The following is a 21,637-nucleotide window of genomic DNA, read 5'->3' on the forward strand; positions in this document are numbered from 1 at the left end:
GTATAACACTTTGTACTATTTTTTCTTTTAACTGAAACGTTTTCATAAAATAAAATATAATTTATTAATACTATTCTTTGATTTTAAATCAACTTTTTTCTAGGTCTGTATACGAAAATAATATATTTTTTTTATCTAATACGATGATTTGATTGGTTAATGCCTAGACGTACATTTCAAAATTTAGAGGGAAGACAGTCGGCCAATAAGCTCGGTCAAAACTGTTCATGGTAATATTTAGGTTTTCTTTTCTAGTAAATCATTTTGGTCATCATAATTTCAAAAAAGAACGCAGTCTTGTGACACATCTTTAACCTTTTAGTTTTGTCTACGACTACGTACACTGTGTCAACGCGAATCCATTGAATCGTCACCTTTCTATTTGTTTTGATTTGTAGTATAGATTGGAGGTGTAAAATGATAACTTTGTTTCGATCTACAGATGCATTACCATCATTGCATCACAAATTCATACCAATTTTATGCATGCAATCCCATAGCCTAGTGCATTTTGTAGTGTTAACACAAAAATGATCCCCGTGCAGCCGCAGGTCAGGGCGTCGAAAGAATAGGCCTGCAGCAGCACTAAGCTTGTCGTAAAAGGCGACCAAATAGTGATCAGAATCCTAGCCAGAGCAACTGGGTTGTGTAGCCCAGGTGGTGGAATGGGGTACCCCTGGTGTGCTTCATGCTGGGGTTGTCAGACTATATTACTGAAAACCTGACCGCCAACCATAGTGGTGCAATGTGTTGGGAAAGATGCCACGTTCCTTGCACGTTTAAGAACCCCACTGTGGTATTCTCCCGGAGTAGGAACCATAGGGCTCCACCTCAGGAGGCTAAATTGCACAACCCTACCCATCTTATTTCCAGTTGCAATCAAAATTTAAATTGCTTAAATTGAAAATAGACTGGTTTTATGTTGTGCAGATAATAAGGGTAACAACAAAATTACCAAACACTAATTGGATCCATGCTTCGGTCAAGTCAAGTCCAATATGGTCAGACACAGACCAGAGTCACAGAAGTTATGATGACTGGTGCCAAAGTTGCTGCATAGTCTTTACCAGATGTTTATAAAACATTAAATCTTGGTAGAAAATTATTATCCTACAATGTACTTGTTAATAACGCATGGAATGTTCTTAAAATTTTAGTTTCTATTAAGAAGGAGCAGTGTGAATGGATTTATTTCACATCTGCCATCTGGAATGGCAGCATTATGATTTAAAATGTGACGGACTGAATCATGTGCCAAAACAATCTTTCTCGATGTGCAAACTTCAATTAAAATAGTCTTTCAAGTTTGTTAAATGTATATTTTGACAATTTTTGTATTAATTCTGATTGAATTTTAATCGTTATTTGTTATAGCAGTTACAATTTAAATGGTATCTGTATAAAATAGAATTCTTCACAGTTTCCACATTACTAATGTAAATGAACCGTTTCCATCGTGATTCCATGTGTTATTGACTCTTAACAAGCAGCCACTGCCTTTATAATTTCATATTATACAAAATATGAAAGCAACACAAAAAATAATATTTCACAAATACTCCATTATATTGACAATATTGAACAGGCGAGACTTACAGTGTTCACGAAAAAGCCAGACCACTGGACCAGTCCAGTAGTTCTGTTTTTACCATTGAGCCGAATGTGTGGCAATTATTTCATATGACATCAGAATGATTTTCCTATTTGTATGAAGCGGTTTGATTGGTCGCTCGGTAATATCATCCAGTGAAATCTCACGATACTAAGTCATATACATGGCGGTGTTGTGTGAAATGTATGGGGAACCACCACATGAAAATGTAAACAAGTCATGTCTCTTTTTGATTATTTGAAAAGAAATAATAGAGGTCAACAATGTAGGACACATGTTTCGATCCTGAAGTACATCATTGTAACAAAATTAAAATAAAGACAAACATGTACCAAACAGGTAATGGCAAAGAACATATGAAAACATGAACAAATTATAATACAAATAGAAATTCTACTCAAAAGGTATCACCCATTGCCTCATGTGGCTTTTGTTTATTGTGTACTTCTGATTTTATATCTTACAGATGAAAGGTAAGAGAAATAGTTCAAAGAAGAAGTCAGATGCTGTACAATACCCTCATCAGCTTGGCTTCAATGCCCAAGAGTCAATTCAGAATAAAGCACAAGATGCTTTAGGAGAATTTGAGAAGGAAATGGAGTGGTTGTATGAACTATTGTATGAATGCAAGAAGACTTTTATCAGGTAAGTTTCAAGCTTTATGAAATCTGAAGTTTTTAATGAAAACTCAATAAAAGCACCGTAATACATTATAACAATAAACTGATTTCATTTTGCAATTTGAGGAAATTGGTTATTTAATGTTTAAGTACATGTGATTTGTTTTGTCGAGTTGTCAAGATTGGGAAGGCGAGAGAGCCATTGACAATCAGTTACTCTGATTGACAATGAATACGTATAAATTTTATATTTCCCAATGTTCCCTTCACTGTAAATGGCCAGTTTTTGAATTCCCACATATGTTCTATACTGTATATTTCGGTGTGGCTGTTGTATTAATTACCCTGACAAGTGCTCAATACAGACTTTGATTTGTATTGATCCCAATCAAAAGGGTAATTGTCTTTATTTGTTAGTGTTTTCCTTTTTATCATGTTTCAATGTAAAAGTTCAATGAGGAAAATGATTGAGATTATGCAGTAAGCCTCTGTAGCAGATATTTTCACATATGCTTGGAAAAAGGTTACTCTTTGACCAATAAGTAAATTACATTTACTGTGAAAAAGTAAAAGCAGTCAGATCCAGGTAGTTGCCATTTCTTTATTAACAAAACATCAATTTGGTTTAGTTGTCCGAAAATTTCAACTCATTCAAATATGAAAAATCCATCTCTATAATATACTGCTTATTTATCAGTTAAATGAATGTCATAAATGACAAACTATATGATATTTTCTTCCATTACCATCTTCAAGGTTTATTTTTATTATCGAGAGCTGGTTCGGTGATGCTTCGATTTTGAAATTTCTCTTGTCGTAAACAAATTCGCCTGCTGATGATGTAACACCCTTTTCGAACCTTTCTTCTTGTTAAGGTTGATGGAACTATTGTCTTCTTTAATGTAACAAAATGTTAGCCGTGGAATTAAGAACATTAATTTTCAAAAACATTACAAAAAATTATCAAGCACTGGTCCGGTTTCATAAAACATCTCAAATTGAGATTTTCTTCAAATCCTCATTCAAATTTCAACCAATCGGGTCACTTGAAATTGAAGATTTGAGGAAATTCTCAACTTCAGATTTTTTTAATGAAACCCAGGCCTGGTCAGGCGAGTCTATTAATAAAATTTAATTTCAGGCCAGAAGTCCAGTTTCTTCCAAAAACTCCTTCGCAGAAAAGAGGTCGTAAACCAAAAAGACCAGCCAAATGGATGGATGAAGAAGATGTTTTTCAAGAACCTCCTTCAAAGAGGTTAAGGTATGAAAATAGTCAAAAAAATAAATAAAAGAGCAGGGTTTGACACTTGACAGTGGTCTAGTAGTCCTGTGTCGACCTAGTTTGAAAGAGGTCGACCTTGAAATTTGCATTGGTAATCCTTTGGGCTACTTAAATCTATTCTTAAAATTTTATTAGTCCTAAGGATAGGACTGCAAAATAATTTTGAAGCCTTCCAAATTAATCTATTAAATAGTCCTGTGTGCTACCAATTTAGAAAAGTTAGTCTCAAACCATGAAGGAGGTCTTTGTTCATTCAGTCTTTTTGGAAATTAAGATTTATCTGCTATTCACTTGAAAAATTGTTCAGTCCATACCAGTAATTCAATATCAAGTGCAAAGTCACTTCAAAGCCTTTAAACTTGGTAGTTACTGCTTTTCTGCAAAGCAGGCAGAATTTAGGGGATAGAGTGAAGACAATTTGGTTGAAATCAGAATTTCAGGTAAGTACATGTATCATGTACCTGAGTTGGATGAAATAGCTTCATGTTGCCAGAACTTGCCTCTGAGCTAGCACAATTAAAGTTAATGGCTCAGTGTGTCAGACTAGCAGACCTGATGAAATCATTTTTCAACCTGTCACACATTTGGTCTGGCAACCTAACAAAATCTGCTGGTCCAAACAATTATCTGCAGGCCCAATTTAAATTTGCCTTGATTCAAACACCATCTTTAAACCGGAAGTTCCGGTTGAGGCGTGTCAAATAAAAAAAACGTACCAGACATCTGGTCCGGAAATCACTAAGGTGGGTGAGACATATTGTTTTTGGCTTGTCTTTGGGTCTGTCACATAGTTTGTCTGCACGACTCTTCTAAAACTACCAATCCGAAAAAACAAAACATGGTATGTAGCAAGAACATCATATATAGTGCGTATTACCAGGAAATTTGGATCCCCTAATTTTGTAGGAGTTATGCCCCTTTGAACTTTGAACAATTTGTCAGAAATCCTAATAGTTACCTTGTCAGTTCAAATTCTCTGAAACTCTGAACTGCTCAGTGCAACTTCTCTGTCGCCTCTCAACAGATTTTTGTTTAAGCAGTTAAGTACTTCTCTGTCTAAGAATCAGGCAAAATGTGTATAAGGTGTGGCACATGAAGAAAAAATACACAGATATTTTATTGCATTATCCAATTATTTATAACTCATCACCTCAAGAAATTACTGTCAAAGTGTTTTTAAAGTTTGCTTTTTCAAGATATTGAATTTAGTTGAAATGCACTGGAAAAATGGTGGGAAAATTCTCCCGAACGTTTTCGTTTTATAAGCAGTCAAAAAAATATCTGTATCACCGATGCTTCAGGATAAATTTGAATAGGTTAATAGTTGTTTTCTAGATGTATTTGAATATGTTTGAGGCAAAAAAAGACCAAATTGAGAATTATGATGTGCCACCCCTTTCCTGATTCTTACACATAATGGTACTTCATTTCTTCTTGTCCTGAAATGCATGAAATATCTGCCTTAGGATGTTAAACCATAATCAGTAAATGAAATCCTTGTCTAGGTAGTCTCAGCAACTTGTCAGTGCAACTCTTTAAAAAAAAAAACATATGGTAGTGCATGCTGACAGCAAATTTTGATCACTTAAACTTCCTGGAAGTTGTGCCTCTTAAAATTTGAACATAAAACAAATATCACTAAAGCAGCTTGACAGTGCAACTCTTTTAATTGTAATAAACAGAATATAAGGAAACTTAGTAATGAAAGTGTTTCATGAATTCATGAAAGTTCTGTTATTTATTGAAGTATGATTTTATTTGTTGTTAAAACAAATTTTTAGCTCACCTGGCCAAAGGCCACATGAGCTATTGCAATCACTTGGCGTCCATCGTCCTTAAAAATTTTTCTAAACGCTTCTTCTCTGATACTACCAATTGAAACCAAACTTGGTATGAATGTTCCTTCGGGTATCCTGCATAGAACTGATGTGGAGATTTTTTATCTGTCAAAAAATGTGCCCGCCTTTACTAAAAATAGAACATAAGGGTCAGACAGTAGTTTTTCGCATATATCTCCAAAACTGTTAGGTTTAGCTAAATTCTGACATGGGTAAAAGTGTTCAGCATGATGAGATCTATCTGCGGTCAAATTTTCACTTTACTCCATTACTGTTAAGCCATGTTGGAGTTATTGCCCTTTTTCAATGTTTTTTGCTATTTTTAATGTTATTTCATTCAAAAATCTTCTCCTCTGACACTTCTTTACCAAGTGAAACCAAACTTGGTACAAATGTTCTTAGGAGTATCCTGCATAGAACTGGTGTGGGGATTTTTTATCCATCTAAAAACATGGCTGCTGTTACTAAAATTAGATCAGGGTCAGACAGTAGTTTTTCGCATATACTTTAGGTTTAGCCAAATTCTTTCAATAGCTGAAATGATCCTTATTTTTAAGGACTACAAAAGTCTTCAGGCATAAAAGTTGCCAGATGACTCCTTGTAACAGTTATTGCCCTTGAAAGGGAAAATGACTGTTTGTTTTTTTTTTTGTTTTCAGTTTTCAGCCAATGTCTTGAAAACTATGATAGATATAAACTTTCATTTGCTGAAATGATCCTTATGATAAATCCTATCAAAGTTTTCTTGAGTCAAAATTGTTGGACAACTTCTTGTTTAATTTATTGCCCTTTAAATTTAAGGCAAAATTCAACCAAGTGAGTGATTCAGGCTTCTGGAAGCCTCTTGTTTCAGTTCAACTGCTAAGTGTTATTTTCATTTTATTTTATTTTAAATCTTTAAATGTACAATTGCAGTACATCAAGACTAGATGAAGATGAAGATGCTGATGTGGAAGATTTCAATTCCCCACCAACCAGAAGAAATACAAGAACAAGAGCTGCATCTAGAGCCGCAGCCTCAACGAGACCAAAGAGAAATACAAGAAACACTAAAACAGTGAAGATAAAAACTGATACAGAGGAACCTGTATTCTCAATGACTAAGGAACTAAGTGTACAAACAGATGGAAGTTCAAATGAAATAGAAGATGTGACTGCTACCCCTGTCAACAAAGTGCCCAGTGCAAATATGACCCCTTTTGCTAATACAGCCAGTGACCTGGATACTCCTAAGGCTTGTCAGATTGATAATATTAAGGAAACTCCTAAACCTGCTGATAAAAACACAGTGGTGCAAGAAACACCAGAAATTATATATTTATCTTCTCCTGTCACACCAAAAACAGTTGTTAAACAAAATGTATCCGATGACAAGACACCTGTAAGTTGTATTGATAAACAAAGTGTAGAGGAAAGTGTGGAAATTGAACCTCAAGACAATAAAGCAGATCATAGCTCATGCCACAGAAAATCAAGGACTAGTGTAAGGAAGTCATTGAAACATGGTAAAACATTGAATTCTTCTGCAAGACTTTCATCTATCAAAAGACTGTCCATTGCTGCTTTACATAAAGTTGAAGCTGCTGTGAAGAGTATTTCATCAGAAAAATCAGTTCTTTCTGAAGTAAGTATTACTCAGGGATTATTTTTTTCCGCTGTTTCAAATCCAGATTTCACAATTATGATTCTTTTTTTTTTCTGTGTATTTACTTCTGATTTTGCCAATTTCCACTTTGTTTGTAGAATCATCTCTGATTACTGTATTAAGTGGTTCAATGTTTTATGATACTCTTGATTTTAGTCCAAGAGTATTTTGTTTTGATTAAATATATTCTTTGGTCTGAATCAGTATATTTCCTCATTGTTCTATTCAGTTTTGATTTGCCTTGTTCATATGAATTACTTTATTTTAATCATGTGACTTTTAATCTATTTATAGACAAAATCATCAGAAACCAAATCCACCAGACCAAGGACAAGACTTAGGTTAAAGAAAGGATCTCAGGTAATGTTATTTTAAACAAGTCTATTCATTGATAATGCAATGAAAATCACAGAAGACAAGACTAAGATAATGTGTTTCAGGCTTTGGCATCCACATTAAGATTTTAATGTCAAGTTTTCTGATTAAGTAAGTTTTAATGAGAATCACTGATGCCAGGGCAAACATATTTGGTATGCATTTGCATAGGATCTCCACATCACATTTCTATATCCCTTTCATGCATAAGTTCCCTTAGTCACAGTCTTTTGAGTTTGAAATTTCATATTTCTTGTTCAGATTTAATATTTATTTTTCTGATTTGAGTAGTTCAACATGAACTACTTAAGCTAGGTCAATGGCATTTAGTGTATATTTGCATTATCACCACTGCATCAGTTCCATATCTGTTTCATGCATATGCCCCCACAAGCACTGTCAAATATTGAATTATATTGACCATGTACGACTCTGTGGTAACAGTTTATTAATGTAATGTAGATGAAAAACAAAGGCCAGCTAAATTCATGTTTTAATTTGGTTGTCAACCAAAACATTAGTTAATCAACTTTGAATAACCTTCATTCTGAAATAAACAATAAAATATATTATGGCATTTTATAGAATACCGATAGTGTTACATCTGTTTCTTCACAAGAATCAGTCAGTGATAATGAAAATTCTACAGAAGAGGAACAGCCTCAGAGAACACGGACCAAAGCCAGGAAGGCTAATAAAGAGACTTCTGCAAAAACAAGAACAAAGCTACGAAACAAACGTCAGTCTGAACAGGAAATGTCCTCAATAGACCTTAGTGATGATGAAGTGATGCTGATAGACCATGACACACCTCAGAAGGATTCAGACAAAAGATTAAGTGCTTCAGGCAATGAGACTGGAAGTGAACATAAAAGAGAGGGTCCACGGACTCGAACAAAACAAAAAACATCTAGTCAGAATGATTCAGAGGATGATTCAGGTATCACATCTATGAATGGGGCAAACATGCCTAGAACTAGATCTAAAATGAGACCACCTAAAGGATCTGCAAGTGATCGAGAAGATAATTTTGCCAAACCAGACCATCCAGCACCAAGAACAAGGTTAGTAATCTTGTCATGTTTTATGCATAAATGTTAAAGAATAAAGATGACCATTGTTCATACTGTTTGATAGTCTAATTTTACACTGATTGATTGTATACCTATTATACTAATATGACCTTGCCTTTGATGACATTCATAAATGAGTGATTTTTTTCCGTTCTTCATACATATTTTTATCCCATAAGTTTCCCTCTGCTAAACCTTGACAACCCTTCATTGAGTTGATTTGTGTGAAGTTTCAGCTTAATAATTTGTGTCCTCTTCCTCTTTGCTGTATTTTATGTACAAAAATATAATGTGTTGATCGTACCAATATATATTTCAGAACAAAGAAGAGAGTTCTATCTGATGATGAGGCTGATATGTCTATTTCTAAGAAATCTTGTATGGATGAGAGTGCAGTATGTACCCTCTAATTAAATGCAGAATTTTATTGTACATATCTTGTCTTCCAATTTTAATTTGTTGGTTTTAAAAGATTGTGTTTGCTAATTTAATGTACTGTGGGAATTTTTATTAAATTTATTGAATATTAATTTATATCCCTTGGGTTCTTTAAAGGAATACACTTTTTCCTTTTCTTTTATACTAACATCTGTTGAACAAATTATTGGTTATCCCTCTGTAGAATTAGTGTCTTTATTTTGTTCAATCTGTAAAGTATTGGTTTCTTCACGTGTGATAGTGAACTGTTTATTTGATTAAATGAATGTTTACTTGTATTCTGCCTGTATTTTAAAGTTAATGATCAAGTTCTGTCAGTGGTTTTATCTTGTAACATAAGAGATGCTGTCTGCATCCATCATCAGATATTAAATTCTTAATACTGAATTGTAATAAGTGATCACAGCAAAATCCAGTAATGCAATTTAAATTCCTTTGTTCTTTTCCAGTCTTCAGACATATCAGTTGGTGCACCTGTTGGAAGTAGTACATTCTTGTCCACTAAAAATGGTAAGTATGTATACAAAATTGTGTTTCTGTTTTCTTGCTCCATGTCTACATATCCCAAATTGTATTTCAAATGTAAGTAATTTAATTTTATTTAATTAATTTTTATTTCTTAGTTAAGTTTGCACAAGTTTTTTTTTTTTTTTTTTTTCACTATATTTGACATTTTAGCAAATTGATATTGCAAATAAGATAAAATTTGTATTTTCTTTTCTAATTTCAGATGGTGCAAGGTCTACAGACGAGTATGTAATTGTATTGTGTTGGTTTTGGTGGGGAATTTGAAACCGGAATAGTTTCTAATTTAATCATGCACACTACTCTGGTTTATCTAAGCACATTTCAGTTTATGTAATTTTCTGTCTTAAATTTGTACCATATCTCAAAAACTGTTGGAAAGATTTTATAATTTATGGGTAGACTGTCTTGTCTTTGAAGGAAGCACCTTTCATTTTGATGGGGAGACAGCATATTACGTGCTTTTGCCTCATCTGTTAATTGCTCCATTGTTAATTTATGATAATGCTTTAACCATGAATAATAAGTTTGTTGCTATATTTGAAAAATTTCCATTTCAGGTAAAAAATTTGTCTTTTCATGTTTTATGAGTTATTTAAGAAATAATTCGCGGAGGGGGGTAGATTTGTACTCATTTTAACATGGGTACAGCATTTATATTTGATTATTTAACATCGAGGGACAGCAAGGTGTTAAATGAGAATATAAATGCCAAACCCATGTTAAAATGAGTACAAATCTACCCCTGAAAGATGTTTATTTTCTAATATAACTAATACCGTAATTTTTGTAACAAAAATTTCCCTAGGCATAGCCAAAATAACGGCTGTTCCATTTAACCTCCCCAGTATTGAAGTTGGATTAAATTTGTATATTTATGTCATTGTATGTGTTAAATATGTGTATTTATGTAATTGTTTTCAATTAGATAACCTCTCAGCCATTAAATCATAGCATAAACATTTTTAAATGAGTGTTTCGTCTCAAAGCGATAGCAAAAGAAAAGAGACTGCGCAGGTGCTAAAGGTGGGGTTGTACTGACATATACTGTTTGACGATATGAAGTCGTCACTTTAGAAATGCTGATAATCTGTCAAGTAATTATTTATATATACTTTCAGTGAAGGCACAAGCTGCAGTGATTATGATTCTCCAATTTGTCCAAGAGATAAGGTATTTTATGTTAATGCTGAGTTATTCAACAAGTTAGCAACAGGATTTGATTGGGTTTGTTTATTTAATTCAAAAGGTCTAGTTTTGATATGCTCAAGAACTATTTTTAGAGCTGAGCCTATGATGGTAACTAATGTAAGAATGAACAATGTCATTTCATGAAATACATTGATACACTTTTTTTACCTCTTATGATGACACAAAGCTTATTTAGCATATAAAAATTTGCCTTACTTTCATTTTAGGTAATACGGCCAAAAATACAGAAGCCTAGTTTCCAACACAATCTTAGCAACAAAATAGTTGTACAGAATAAACCTGGTATTGTCAAGTCTTTCATCAAAAGGAACAGTCCTGCCAAAAAATTAACTTCTAAGGTATGTCATTACCATGTTCTACAAAGATAACATTTTTGCATGGTCCCTTTGACTTCGACTTAACAAGGTTCGACTGTATATTATTACTACATTTATGTAACCCTTTTCTTACTGGATTTGTCCAGTTTTGACCTTTTAAAGACTGTATGCAATTAAAGTGTTAGTTCCCCTGACCTGAATTAATTAGCCATATGTATAATGTGACAGTTCCAGGAAAATGTTTGTCAATTCAAGACAAGACAACTTTATTGATAACCTCAGACAAATAGGTGTACAGGAGGACACTGTCATAACATTTAAGCATGTCAAGTAATTTCAAAATGAAATGCTGTGCAAATTAGCCCAGATTATCTCAATACTTTATTTCAACTATTGCTTATGTAACATCAAATAGTGTCCTGTTTTAAATACTTTCCACTGGAAAAAAATTTATAATTTAATCTGTACTTATTTTTTAATACCTATTATATGTAGTAAATGTTTTCCATGGCTGTTGAATTGTTTCCATACACAATCTTATCATGATTAAACACTCAAGTGTCTGTAAAGGTTTCCTATAAGGGCACAATTAAAAAAGCGGGACTTACGTTTTTGTGGACAATTTTAGGTGTATAGTTAATGATTTGGAATGTTTTTGATGTGATATGTTATCCAAGATGTTTTTTTGATATTTTGTTAGGAGTCCAAATCAGTTAAGATATCCCTGGACTGTCATTTTGGCGGAGACCTTTGGAAATTATGAATTCAGCATTAAAAATTGGTATTTTTCTTAATTTTCTGCTTCAATAAAACCATATCAAAAAGATTTAATCATCCATTAAACAATATATATCACATTTTTGTCATTTACTTCAAACAATTTTTTCTCATAAAGTAGGTGGCCAAATATGGCCCTTATCGTACTTTGTCCTTGGCATATTTAAAAAAAAAAATTAATTTTTGGCACTTATTTTGGCTTTAATTTCTGAAAATGGTGACAAAAATTTGCAGCTGGCAATTTTTCTGGCGTCAGAATTTTAAAAGCCAGAGCAGCTCCTCATACTGCAGGTAAAAATTGAAATGAAGTTGTCTTCTTTTGCCAAATTAAATCAAGTAAAGTTGTAATTGTTACCCTCTAGATGAAATGACTGAATGTATTACTTCCTTGGTGAAGAAAATAATTGATTTAATGCCAGTGTTCATAATTATGTGATTAGTAATTAATTTAGTACCAGTTTCATAATAATTCTTAAATGAGTTACCTATCTGAAATGAAACTAATTTTGAACTTACTTTATAGTTTTATTATTAATTATCTCTTTGTCATTGTCATTTATCAGTGTCCTCATTATTACCATTCCCTTCATCCAGGCCTGTTTCGTAGCACTTGAGTCTATTAAAGGATTTCCAAGCACACATTCAAATTTGATTTAAAAGATTAAAAGATATATATTAAAATGACGTAAGATGTGAATGAAATATATACTTGAAATAGTTACACTATTTCCACCTGTTGATGGTGCCTGAAAGCATCGTCCGACATCTTACAGGAAATATCTTGAGCCAACATTTGGCACTAAAGAGTAAAACTCTCAAACTTAATGGTGGTTATACTAAATAAGCACATTTTACACTCTACAGATGTGTGTTATGGTCTTGGCACAATTAACTTGTTGCTTTTCCTGCTTCTGCATTTCAGTGCTTTAAATATTAGGGGTCTCTTGTTATTTGTAAATTGACTTAAGAAATTACTTTTTTTTAATTCCACCAATTTATTCACTAGTAAATTGAGATTCCAAATTATGCTAAGTTAAATGTAATCTGTGAACATTTACTTTTCCTGTCAATTATAATGTAGTAAATTGTATAAATAAATATGAACATGTATGTATCGTAATCAGGAAATTCAAGAACTAAAGAAAAAGGAGCTTCAAGAGAAAGAGAAAAAAGAGCAGGAAAGACTGCTGAAAAGACAAATAGAAATGCAACACAAAATTGAAGAACAGAGAAGGTTAATTTTTGTTTTTCCTCTACGTATTCAATTCCTAATGAAGATTGTAGTTTGAAATTTAGCACTGATTGTATGCCTGCTTGTGAGTGCAAAATCTGTGACATGTAATCACCCCTATGGCTATTGTCATATGATTGACATTGTAATATGTATATGTAAGATTTATAAATTTGGTTTCTGTTCTTTTAATCTAAAATGTGCTTTGTTTTTCTTTGTTTTGTGAATTTTTGTTTCAAAGTTATTGGATTTTGAACACTATTAAAAAGGGGATAGACATGTTTTGTGCTTTAGAACAGGCTAACTTAGTCTACTTTTTTTTTTATCTTTTTATCACTTTATTTAAAGGAAAAATGAAGAAAAAGCCAAGAAGTTTGCCGAAGCTAGGGAGCAGCAAGCTAAACGAGATCAGGAAATGAGAGACAAAATCTTGAAAAGATTTGAGGAAAAGCGACAACAAAATGAGAAACAGAAAGAAGAAAAGGCAAAGGAAGAACTTAAAAGACAACAGCAAAAGTGTGTATAAAAATTGAAGAATTAGTAGTGTTGCATGAATTCGGGTTGAAGTTTTTGTTTTGAAGTAATGGGACTTTGGAACATAGAAAAAAGAGGAATGGTGGTGTAATGGGCTTTGGATATGCAGTTTATTTTTCTTTGTATTTATGTGATTACTAAAAAAAATAGACAAATTTTGATAATACTAATTGAACATTGTTTTTTTGTTTTTTTTTTTCAATGTCAGGGTTAAAGGAATTTAAAACACCAATTAAAATCTAGTCATTCATTCATTTAACTTTGAATTAATAGTTGTTTGAACGGTGTATCATGTGCTTAAGCATGGCTGTTTATTTATGTCTTTAGATTGAAGAAACAACAGGAGGCAGACGAAAGACGTAAACGTGAAGAAGAGGAACAGCAACAAAAACAACAGAAACTTGTAATGATTATTTATATAATTTTTTTTTTCTAGAGGTTATGAGGTATGAAAACTTGGATAACTGATTTTTATCTTCATGTGCCACTTCTTATACACATTTTGCTTAATTCTGAAACAGAATAGTACTTAAGTCTCTTGAATTGATTAAAAAAAATGTATCAACTCTTTTAACAGTTGAATGAGGCTTGACTATTTTTCAGTATAGACATATTAAACTCTTGTTTTTTGTTTTTTTTTTTTTTGTTTTTTTTTTTCAAATTGACAACAGGAAGAAGAAAATAAAGTAATGCAAGAAACTTTGGAGAAGAAACGTGAAATAGAAGAACAGAAAAGGCAAATGAAGATTGCTGAAGAAAAAAGGAAGTATGAGGAAAGATTGACAGCTTTAGCAAAAGAAAGACAAGAAGAACAGGAGACTTTAAGAAAGAAGGAGGAACAAAAACTTCTAGAACAACAGAAAATAAAGGAACAAAGGTCAGATCAATTGTAAATACTGAATAGTAAAATGTATTAATAAAACTTTTTATGGTAAGTAGAAAATTTTGATGCATTATTCTTGGCAGGTCTTATGTTGTTTTTAGCTCACCTGATGAATGGCCATGTGAGCTATTGCCATCACTTGGTGTCCGTCGTCGTCGTTAACAATTATACAAAACTCTTCTCCTCTGACACTACTTGACTAATTAGAACTAAACTTGGTATGAATGTTCCTTGGGGTATCCTGCATAGAACTGATGTGGGGATTTTTGATTTGTCGAAAAACATGACCGCTGTTACTAAAATAGAACATAGGGGTCAGACACTAGTTTTTCACATATATCTCTAAAACCGTTCGGTTTATCCAAATTCTTTCAGTAGTTAAAATGATCCATATTATTAGGACTACAAAAGTCTTCAGACTCCTTGTTAGAGTTATTGCCCTTGGAAGGTTGAAAAATGGCTTTTTTGTTTAATAGTTTTCAGTCAGTATCTTGAAAACTATGATAGAATAAAAGAAACTTTCCGTTGTTGAAAAGATCATGTGATACCAAAGACTTCTTGAGTCAAATTGTTGGACAACTGCTTGTTTAATTTATTGCCATTGAAAGGCAAAATTCAACAAGGTGAGTGATTCAGGCTCCTGGGAACTTCTTGTTTTTTTGGTTTTGATATTTGCTCTTTTCTGTAGAAAAGCAGGAAATACAAAACATATAAACTGCAGTAAACTTCTAGATATTAGAGATGTGTTCTCTCTTCTCTGAGTAGCTTTAATACTGTAATGGTTCACACTTTTATTCTGTTGACAGAGAAAAACAGTTGGCATTAGAGAAAGCTGAGCGAGAAAAGAGGGCTATTGAGGAAAAGAAGCAGAAAGATCAGTTACTAAAAGAAAGGATGGAAAAGATAAAAGAATTGGTAAATGTTTCACTTTAGGCCATTCAAAATTAATTACTTTGTTCTCAAGTCTTTTTACCCAGAAGACAAGGAGGGAAAAGTGGAGGCATTATTTTATCTTTTTTGTTGCCGCTATTATGTGATGAGGGTACATTTTAAATTTTTCATAGACCAAAAAATTTATAAGGGAGGTGTTTTTGTTCTTTTTTATGGTGTTATATCCCATCTAGGCAAGATATGTTACTTTACATAACTAACTTGGTACTGTGACATCATTAACATCAATCAGTCCACATTTTGCAATTCAAATTAAGGATTTGATGAAGGGACAAATCTTGATTTTGACTTTAATCGATTAGAAATTGAGTTACAAGAAATGTAAACTCCCCTAAGTTGGTTATTTCACATAACCTGGTCAAAAATTAAAAACAATCCTTAATTGTATGCTATCTCTTATTTTCAGGTCTCATGCCTTTTCTTTCTTGTTAGACAGGAAGTTGGCTGTTCAATGATTTTACAACATTCCAATTACATGATTATTGAATAGACTACAGCTTTGACATCTTTGATGTCTTTTCAGCATGACTGACTTTCTGTTTGATGTACTTCATTAAGTTATATTAAGAGAGCCCACTCAGCATTATATTGTTGTCGACTACCTGTTTCTTTTACTTCGCCTGTTGTCTTAAATTTTGTTTTTCTTCAATTATTTAAGGAGAAGAAAAGGATAATGGAGGAGGAGAAAAGAAGAGCTGAACTAAGAGAACATGAAGAAGCTGTTAGAAAAATTATCAATAACCATAACACTAGTCTACAGAATACAAAGGAGGAGATACTAAAGACAGCCATGTCAGCTGCTGGCTATAACCTGAATACAACACAGACATACAGTTCTAAACCTCACAACCCAGACTCGTTAGTATACAATAACCTTAACACAACACAGACATACAGCTCTAAAACTCATAACCCAGACTCATTAGTATACAATATCCTTAAAACAACACAGACATACAGCTCTAAACCTCACAATGGTGTGTTCACGTTTCTCCAACATTTAATTATTAGACTAAAACAACATCAATTAAGTTTACTGTTTATGGGGTCCTCAAAAGGGTTTGATAGTTTAAATCTACGTGTATTTTACTTTTTCCAATGAAAAATGTTGCATGATATTTCAAATGATTTCATTGACTAGAGACACAATAATATAATAATATAATAATAATAATGTTATATTTTTTCATTTATTTTTTTTTTCTCTGTTTTTTGAAAAAAAAAATGTAGCATATTAAAACGATAGGTGTTTTAAAAGATATATTTCTATCTCTTTAAGTCAATTATTTGAATTAACCTTTAAAATAAAATGATTACTGTTAAGGCAATATAATTTTATTAAAATTATTTACAATAGTCATCAAATATATACACCAGATTATTATTAATAACAAGTTATTAATCCACTTGTTTCAATTTTCATGATTGGTGGACTTTAGCTTGTGTCAGTATTTAAAAAAAAATATTTATCTTATTGGGATGATTATCAAGAAATGTAGTCAATTGTAGCTAAAAGTCAGCTTGTTCATAGCTCACACAGAAGATTGAGAAATATTTCTATTGGTTCCTTTATTATTATTATTTTTATTTCTCATAAACCACATATTTTGTATAACAACATATAACATATATACAGTTCATGCTATACAGAACTATTTACAGACATGTTAGATACATTACAGTATGATGAAGTTAGTCAGGAGGACTCACTCTTGTTTATTATTTTAATAAATTTACACAAATCAATCAGACTTTTTTTTTATCTTTTGGTGACATTATTGCCCTAAAACCTAAAATACATGGGCACTTTATCAGCTCCTTGTTGATATACAGTTTTCTCTCTGTTGCAAGTGTTGGACATTTCATAATAAAATGGTATTTGCCCCCTATTTCTAAGTTACATAGATTACAAAAACGATAGCCTAATGGTAAGCTATGGTTAACTGTTCTAAATCTACATAATAATATAGAGTTACATAGTCAATATATGAAAAATAAAAAGTCAGAAACAAAACAAAAAAATAAAAACAATACTGTGATCAAACAAACAAAAAATCGATAAAGTATTTTATTTAGTTTTAAAAAAGGTAAAATACAAGTAGATTTAAACTATCAAACCCTTTTGAGGACCCCATAATCCCTAACTTTAATTGATGTTGTTTTAGTCTAATAATTAAACGTTGGAGAAACGTGAATAAACCCTCACAACCCAAACTTGTAAGTACAATATGACCTATAACAAAACAGACATACAATTCTATGTCTATATAAATTGCTGGCCTGTATGTGAAATTTTTACAGGACCACCAACATTTTTACCAGCCTTGGGCTTTATATTTGTGGTTTATCATCATATTTGTTTAATATGAATATTTTTTGTTGAAGGTATGACATGACACCAGCCAAAACCTATAAACCAAGTACATTTGACACATATGACATCTCAGGGCTCAAATCTGATGACTCCACTGATGATGAGGATGCTCCAAAGAAGAAAATCCCTGCTTGGGCATCAGGTTAGATTACTCGTGGACAACAAATGATGGTTGTTAAAGAATTGATATTAATACAAGTATCCTGCAACATCCTTCAAATTAGAAAGTTGATCAGTATTTAGGAAGCCCCAGCTATGTAATACTGCTGAAAAAGTTTTCATTGTATATGAAAACTTTATTAGTAGCATTACATAACTGGGGCTGCCCAAATAGTGATCGAATATGACACAAGGATCCTTTTGAAATTTACGTATTGTGATATAATGCAGCTCAAATATGGTCAGTATTTGAAAACTAATCAAGAAAAAGATGAAATGAAATGAAAACAAGACACGTGCTTACCTGTGTATCAGTTATTGTTTTTTTTTTTTTTTCCAAGGTTAAAGTATTTTTAACACTGGTGTCTGCAATCTTTGGATGTAATGGCGAAAAATAATTAGATCAGACCTATTGACCTTCTCTGATTAAAAAAAAACCGTTTTCACAATATTCTGTGGGTATTATTGAAATTAATTGCTTCAATTGCATTACTACAAACTTAATTCATTGAATCAGCAAAATTCAGTGGAATCAAAACTGAACAAATTTGGCAACTAATGCAGCTTTAATTCTAAGTTTAGAAAGTTTATGAAAAAGCTTTTGAATTCATGTTATAGTCACCAAAATTTGTTCATATTTGGTTACTATTAAAGCAACTTTTAGTATTGTAGATGATTTATCAATCTCTTATTTTTGTTATTTAAACGCCAGTAGAATTAGTGTTTCAAAACTATACTTGAAAATGAATTGGTCTTTCTTAAATGTACATGTATACTTTTCATGTAGCCTTAAACTTGATAAATAGTGATGTTTGTATTTGTAGGTCCAAACTTAAAGGCAGCCCTGATAAACCAGCTCTATTACCCTCCAGATCTTGAGCAGATGTTTGATGCTATAGTCCCACCTGATCTAAATGAACTATTTAGCAAAAAGAAGGCTAGATTTAACAAACGTACTAGCTCAGCTCACTGGGATTCTCCTATCTTACCTCCAGGAACTGTTGGACTACATACTGGTCTTACATACTTTTAATGTGATATTGTTTTAATTTATATAAATTGTTTTATCATTGTAATGTTGTGTCAAGGATTCATGTGCTATTCTTTTACATATTTTTTTCAATGTGGAATTTATACAAACTGCTATAAGCATAATTTTGTAAGCTTGCACAACATTGCATAATTTCAATATTTCTAATAGTTGATTAAATGAATATGTAATAAGTGTTTGAAAGAGTGTATACATAGAGGTGTATTCATAATGAAAATTGGGTTTGTAATATTTTCTGTTCATGTGAATGATTGAAAAAATTGTGTGATTAAAGATCAGTATGAGTAACAAAAAGTAAAAGATAATACTGATCTGTATATTTTACCCAGCATGTAAGAGAAGAGATAATGTTTGTGTAATTCAGTGGTGCATCAATTATTAGTGTATGACTCATCAAAAAACTTTATCATAAATTGTCTGTTCAGTTTATGCCTACCAAATTTGTTACCCAAAAATAACTGTTTTCATGACATTTTTCTAAAAGGAAATATTAGCCACATCCATCATCAACTTCCATATTTCAACCATGAAAGTTATTAGTGATATGAGCTACACTTTTCTTTAAATAACCTAGCCAGAATATGGTTTAATAAAAAACACCCATTTGTCTACCCCCAAAAAATGAAGGACTTAACATATATAATTTCTGATTGTTTGGCCATTTTTGGCAAACTGGGTTATTTTGTATAACCTGGTATGGTATTGTGACATCATTAATGTCAATGTCCAAGTCTGTGATACAGTTATCTAAAAGTAATGTCATTCCTGTTTGTCTATAAGGTCCTGGCTATCCCTTCCTTTTAATACTCTAATAAATAACATCATCATTTATTATTTTTCTTTCCTCAATAGTTATGTCTGGTTCTTTGTTATTAATATTTCAGACACATCTACTTAACCTATATGATTTGTTCAATGTGACATGTGATGACAGTAATAAGCAAGTTATTCCCAATTTAGGTATTGATTGGGGACATATGCTTTGTTTAGCAATAAAACTCAAGATTATATAATGAATTGTTGTTACTGTGGGTAAATGTTTCCCCTTTGTGTCAGTGTACAAATAGTGTACAGAAATGTGTAATGTAAAATAGCAACCCAGCCACACAGAAACTACATGCCATGGTACATTTGTTTTAGTGGTGGTATTAAAAACTGAGAATAGTATCAAATGCAAATTAATGTTTTTTTGTGGTTTTTTTTTTTTTTTTTTTTTTCTTGATAATTTATAGATCGTAGTTAATGTATGTGAAATCAAACTGAGCATAAACTACATTTCATATATTTTTTATACAACCACAATAATTAGTGGCCAATACCTTGAAAGTACTTTATTCATGGATACCAGTTTTTGTGGATTAGGGAAGAATCACACGTTTGTGAATTCTTGAATTCATGGTTTTGAGGTTTTCAGTTTACAGATCAATGGAAATCTTTTCATTTGGAACCAAATTTTGTTGTTTGGCGTACTCACAAAAACCACGAAAATTGATACCCCACGAAAAATAGTACTTTAACTTAGGTGTTTGGATTGAATTGTTTCTTCAGTACAAAATAAAGCTGTGGATTTTGACTCTGAGCAACAAGGAGTTGAGGACCAAGCATTTTATAGTTTCTGAACAATAAGTTGAGTATAATTGTATAGATCTCTATGAAACTGAAACACATGCTTTTTTCTACCACATTTTAGTACTTGGCAAAAAATGACATTATCTTGGACTGTGTATAAGGGTGCACTATGCAGTTACATTTAAGTGCACTGTATTGTTCACAAAAGTGACAGGATCTAATTTTGTAAAACTTCAAATTAAAAGTTGAAATAGGTTGATATACTGGTTTAAATGTAATTAAGCATTTATACATAGACAGATATATTGGTGATCAAGTGACATTTAAATGAAGAATGGTATCATTCATATCAACAATAAACAGATCTATGGGATCTTTGATGTGCCTGATCTAAATGTTTATACAGATTTTGGATGATGAACTATAAGGGTAAATTTTTAAAAATATTAAAGTTTGTTTGTACCGTTTTCATTCCATGAAAGAAGCTTATGCTGCGACGGTTGGAATTCATGGCTATATCAACCTTAAAAAGAGTCTATAGTTTCCTAGTTATTCTGGATGCGACATCAGGGTTATATCAAGCTGTGCCTCCTGGAGCTTTTTAAGAAAGTCTGGTGCTTAGTGTTAAAAAGGTTTAAGTGAATAAATAATTGTGGTAGTATGGACAGTCAAAACTCTTAAAATTTCTTAAGACAATTGTTTAAAGTGTATAACTAACCAGCAAAATATTTAGACAACAGACAACCGTGACATTATTCTCATTTTATTGCTCCCAACTGTTTCAATTTTGAACTCATTGAATGGTTATTGAATAAATAAGAATCGAACTAGCAAATACATTATCACGTGAACATCGTAAATATGTGACCCGTATTCTTTATTTGTAAAATGGGAGACCAGTAACAAGTTATCATTGAATGTCCAGTTACCACGTTTACATGCGCTGTAAAATGATTCAATATATTTGTTGTCAGAATACTCCAAATTGTGCAAAAAAAGGATAGATGACTAACCGATTTATAAATGATCGCGCTTAATAAAAATGCCTGTTATGCGTGAAGCACTTTGATCCGGAACTATTCAATTTTAAGTTACACGTTACTCGAGGTGCTATATGCAGAAGATTTACAATTTTTGATGATTTTGATGGCCATTTCATCGTCTGTATATA

General features: G+C 32.1%; 1 protein-coding gene across 2 annotated transcripts; it reads left to right on the top strand.

Moving 5' to 3' along the window:
• The first annotated feature begins 146 nt into the window (after positions 1–146).
• LOC148615069 (uncharacterized) lies at positions 147–19,910 on the top strand. 2 transcript variants are annotated; one of them, XM_088589726.1, is made up of 19 exons: positions 147–230; positions 2,079–2,257; positions 3,374–3,493; positions 6,268–6,976; positions 7,292–7,357; positions 7,958–8,436; positions 8,765–8,840; positions 9,333–9,393; positions 9,614–9,635; positions 10,530–10,581; positions 10,827–10,958; positions 12,839–12,948; positions 13,294–13,461; positions 13,807–13,882; positions 14,151–14,356; positions 15,169–15,277; positions 15,972–16,171; positions 17,699–17,829; positions 18,671–19,910. In XM_088589726.1, the coding sequence occupies exons 1-19, from the start codon at positions 228–230 to the stop codon at positions 18,877–18,879; spliced, it is 3,108 nt and encodes a 1,035-aa protein (XP_088445852.1). In that variant the 5' UTR covers positions 147–227; the 3' UTR covers positions 18,880–19,910. The 2 variants fall into 2 exon arrangements, with proteins under 2 accessions (XP_088445852.1, XP_088445853.1); XM_088589727.1 differs by lacking the exon at positions 147–230.
• The last annotated feature ends 1,727 nt before the right edge of the window (positions 19,911–21,637 follow it).

Source organism: Perna viridis, chromosome 6, assembly GCF_037379345.1.
Source record: "Perna viridis isolate PV_CMFRI_1.1 ecotype Kerala chromosome 6, ASM3737934v1, whole genome shotgun sequence".
Lineage (NCBI taxonomy): Eukaryota > Metazoa > Mollusca > Bivalvia > Mytilida > Mytilidae > Perna > Perna viridis.

Coding starts and splice junctions, on each gene's coding strand:
- LOC148615069 (XM_088589726.1), top strand. Junction 12,949..13,293: donor AAAATTGAAGAACAGAGAAG/GTTAATTTTTGT, acceptor CTTTATTTAAAG/GAAAAATGAAGAAAAAGCCA. Junction 13,883..14,150: donor AACAAAAACAACAGAAACTT/GTAATGATTATT, acceptor AATTGACAACAG/GAAGAAGAAAATAAAGTAAT.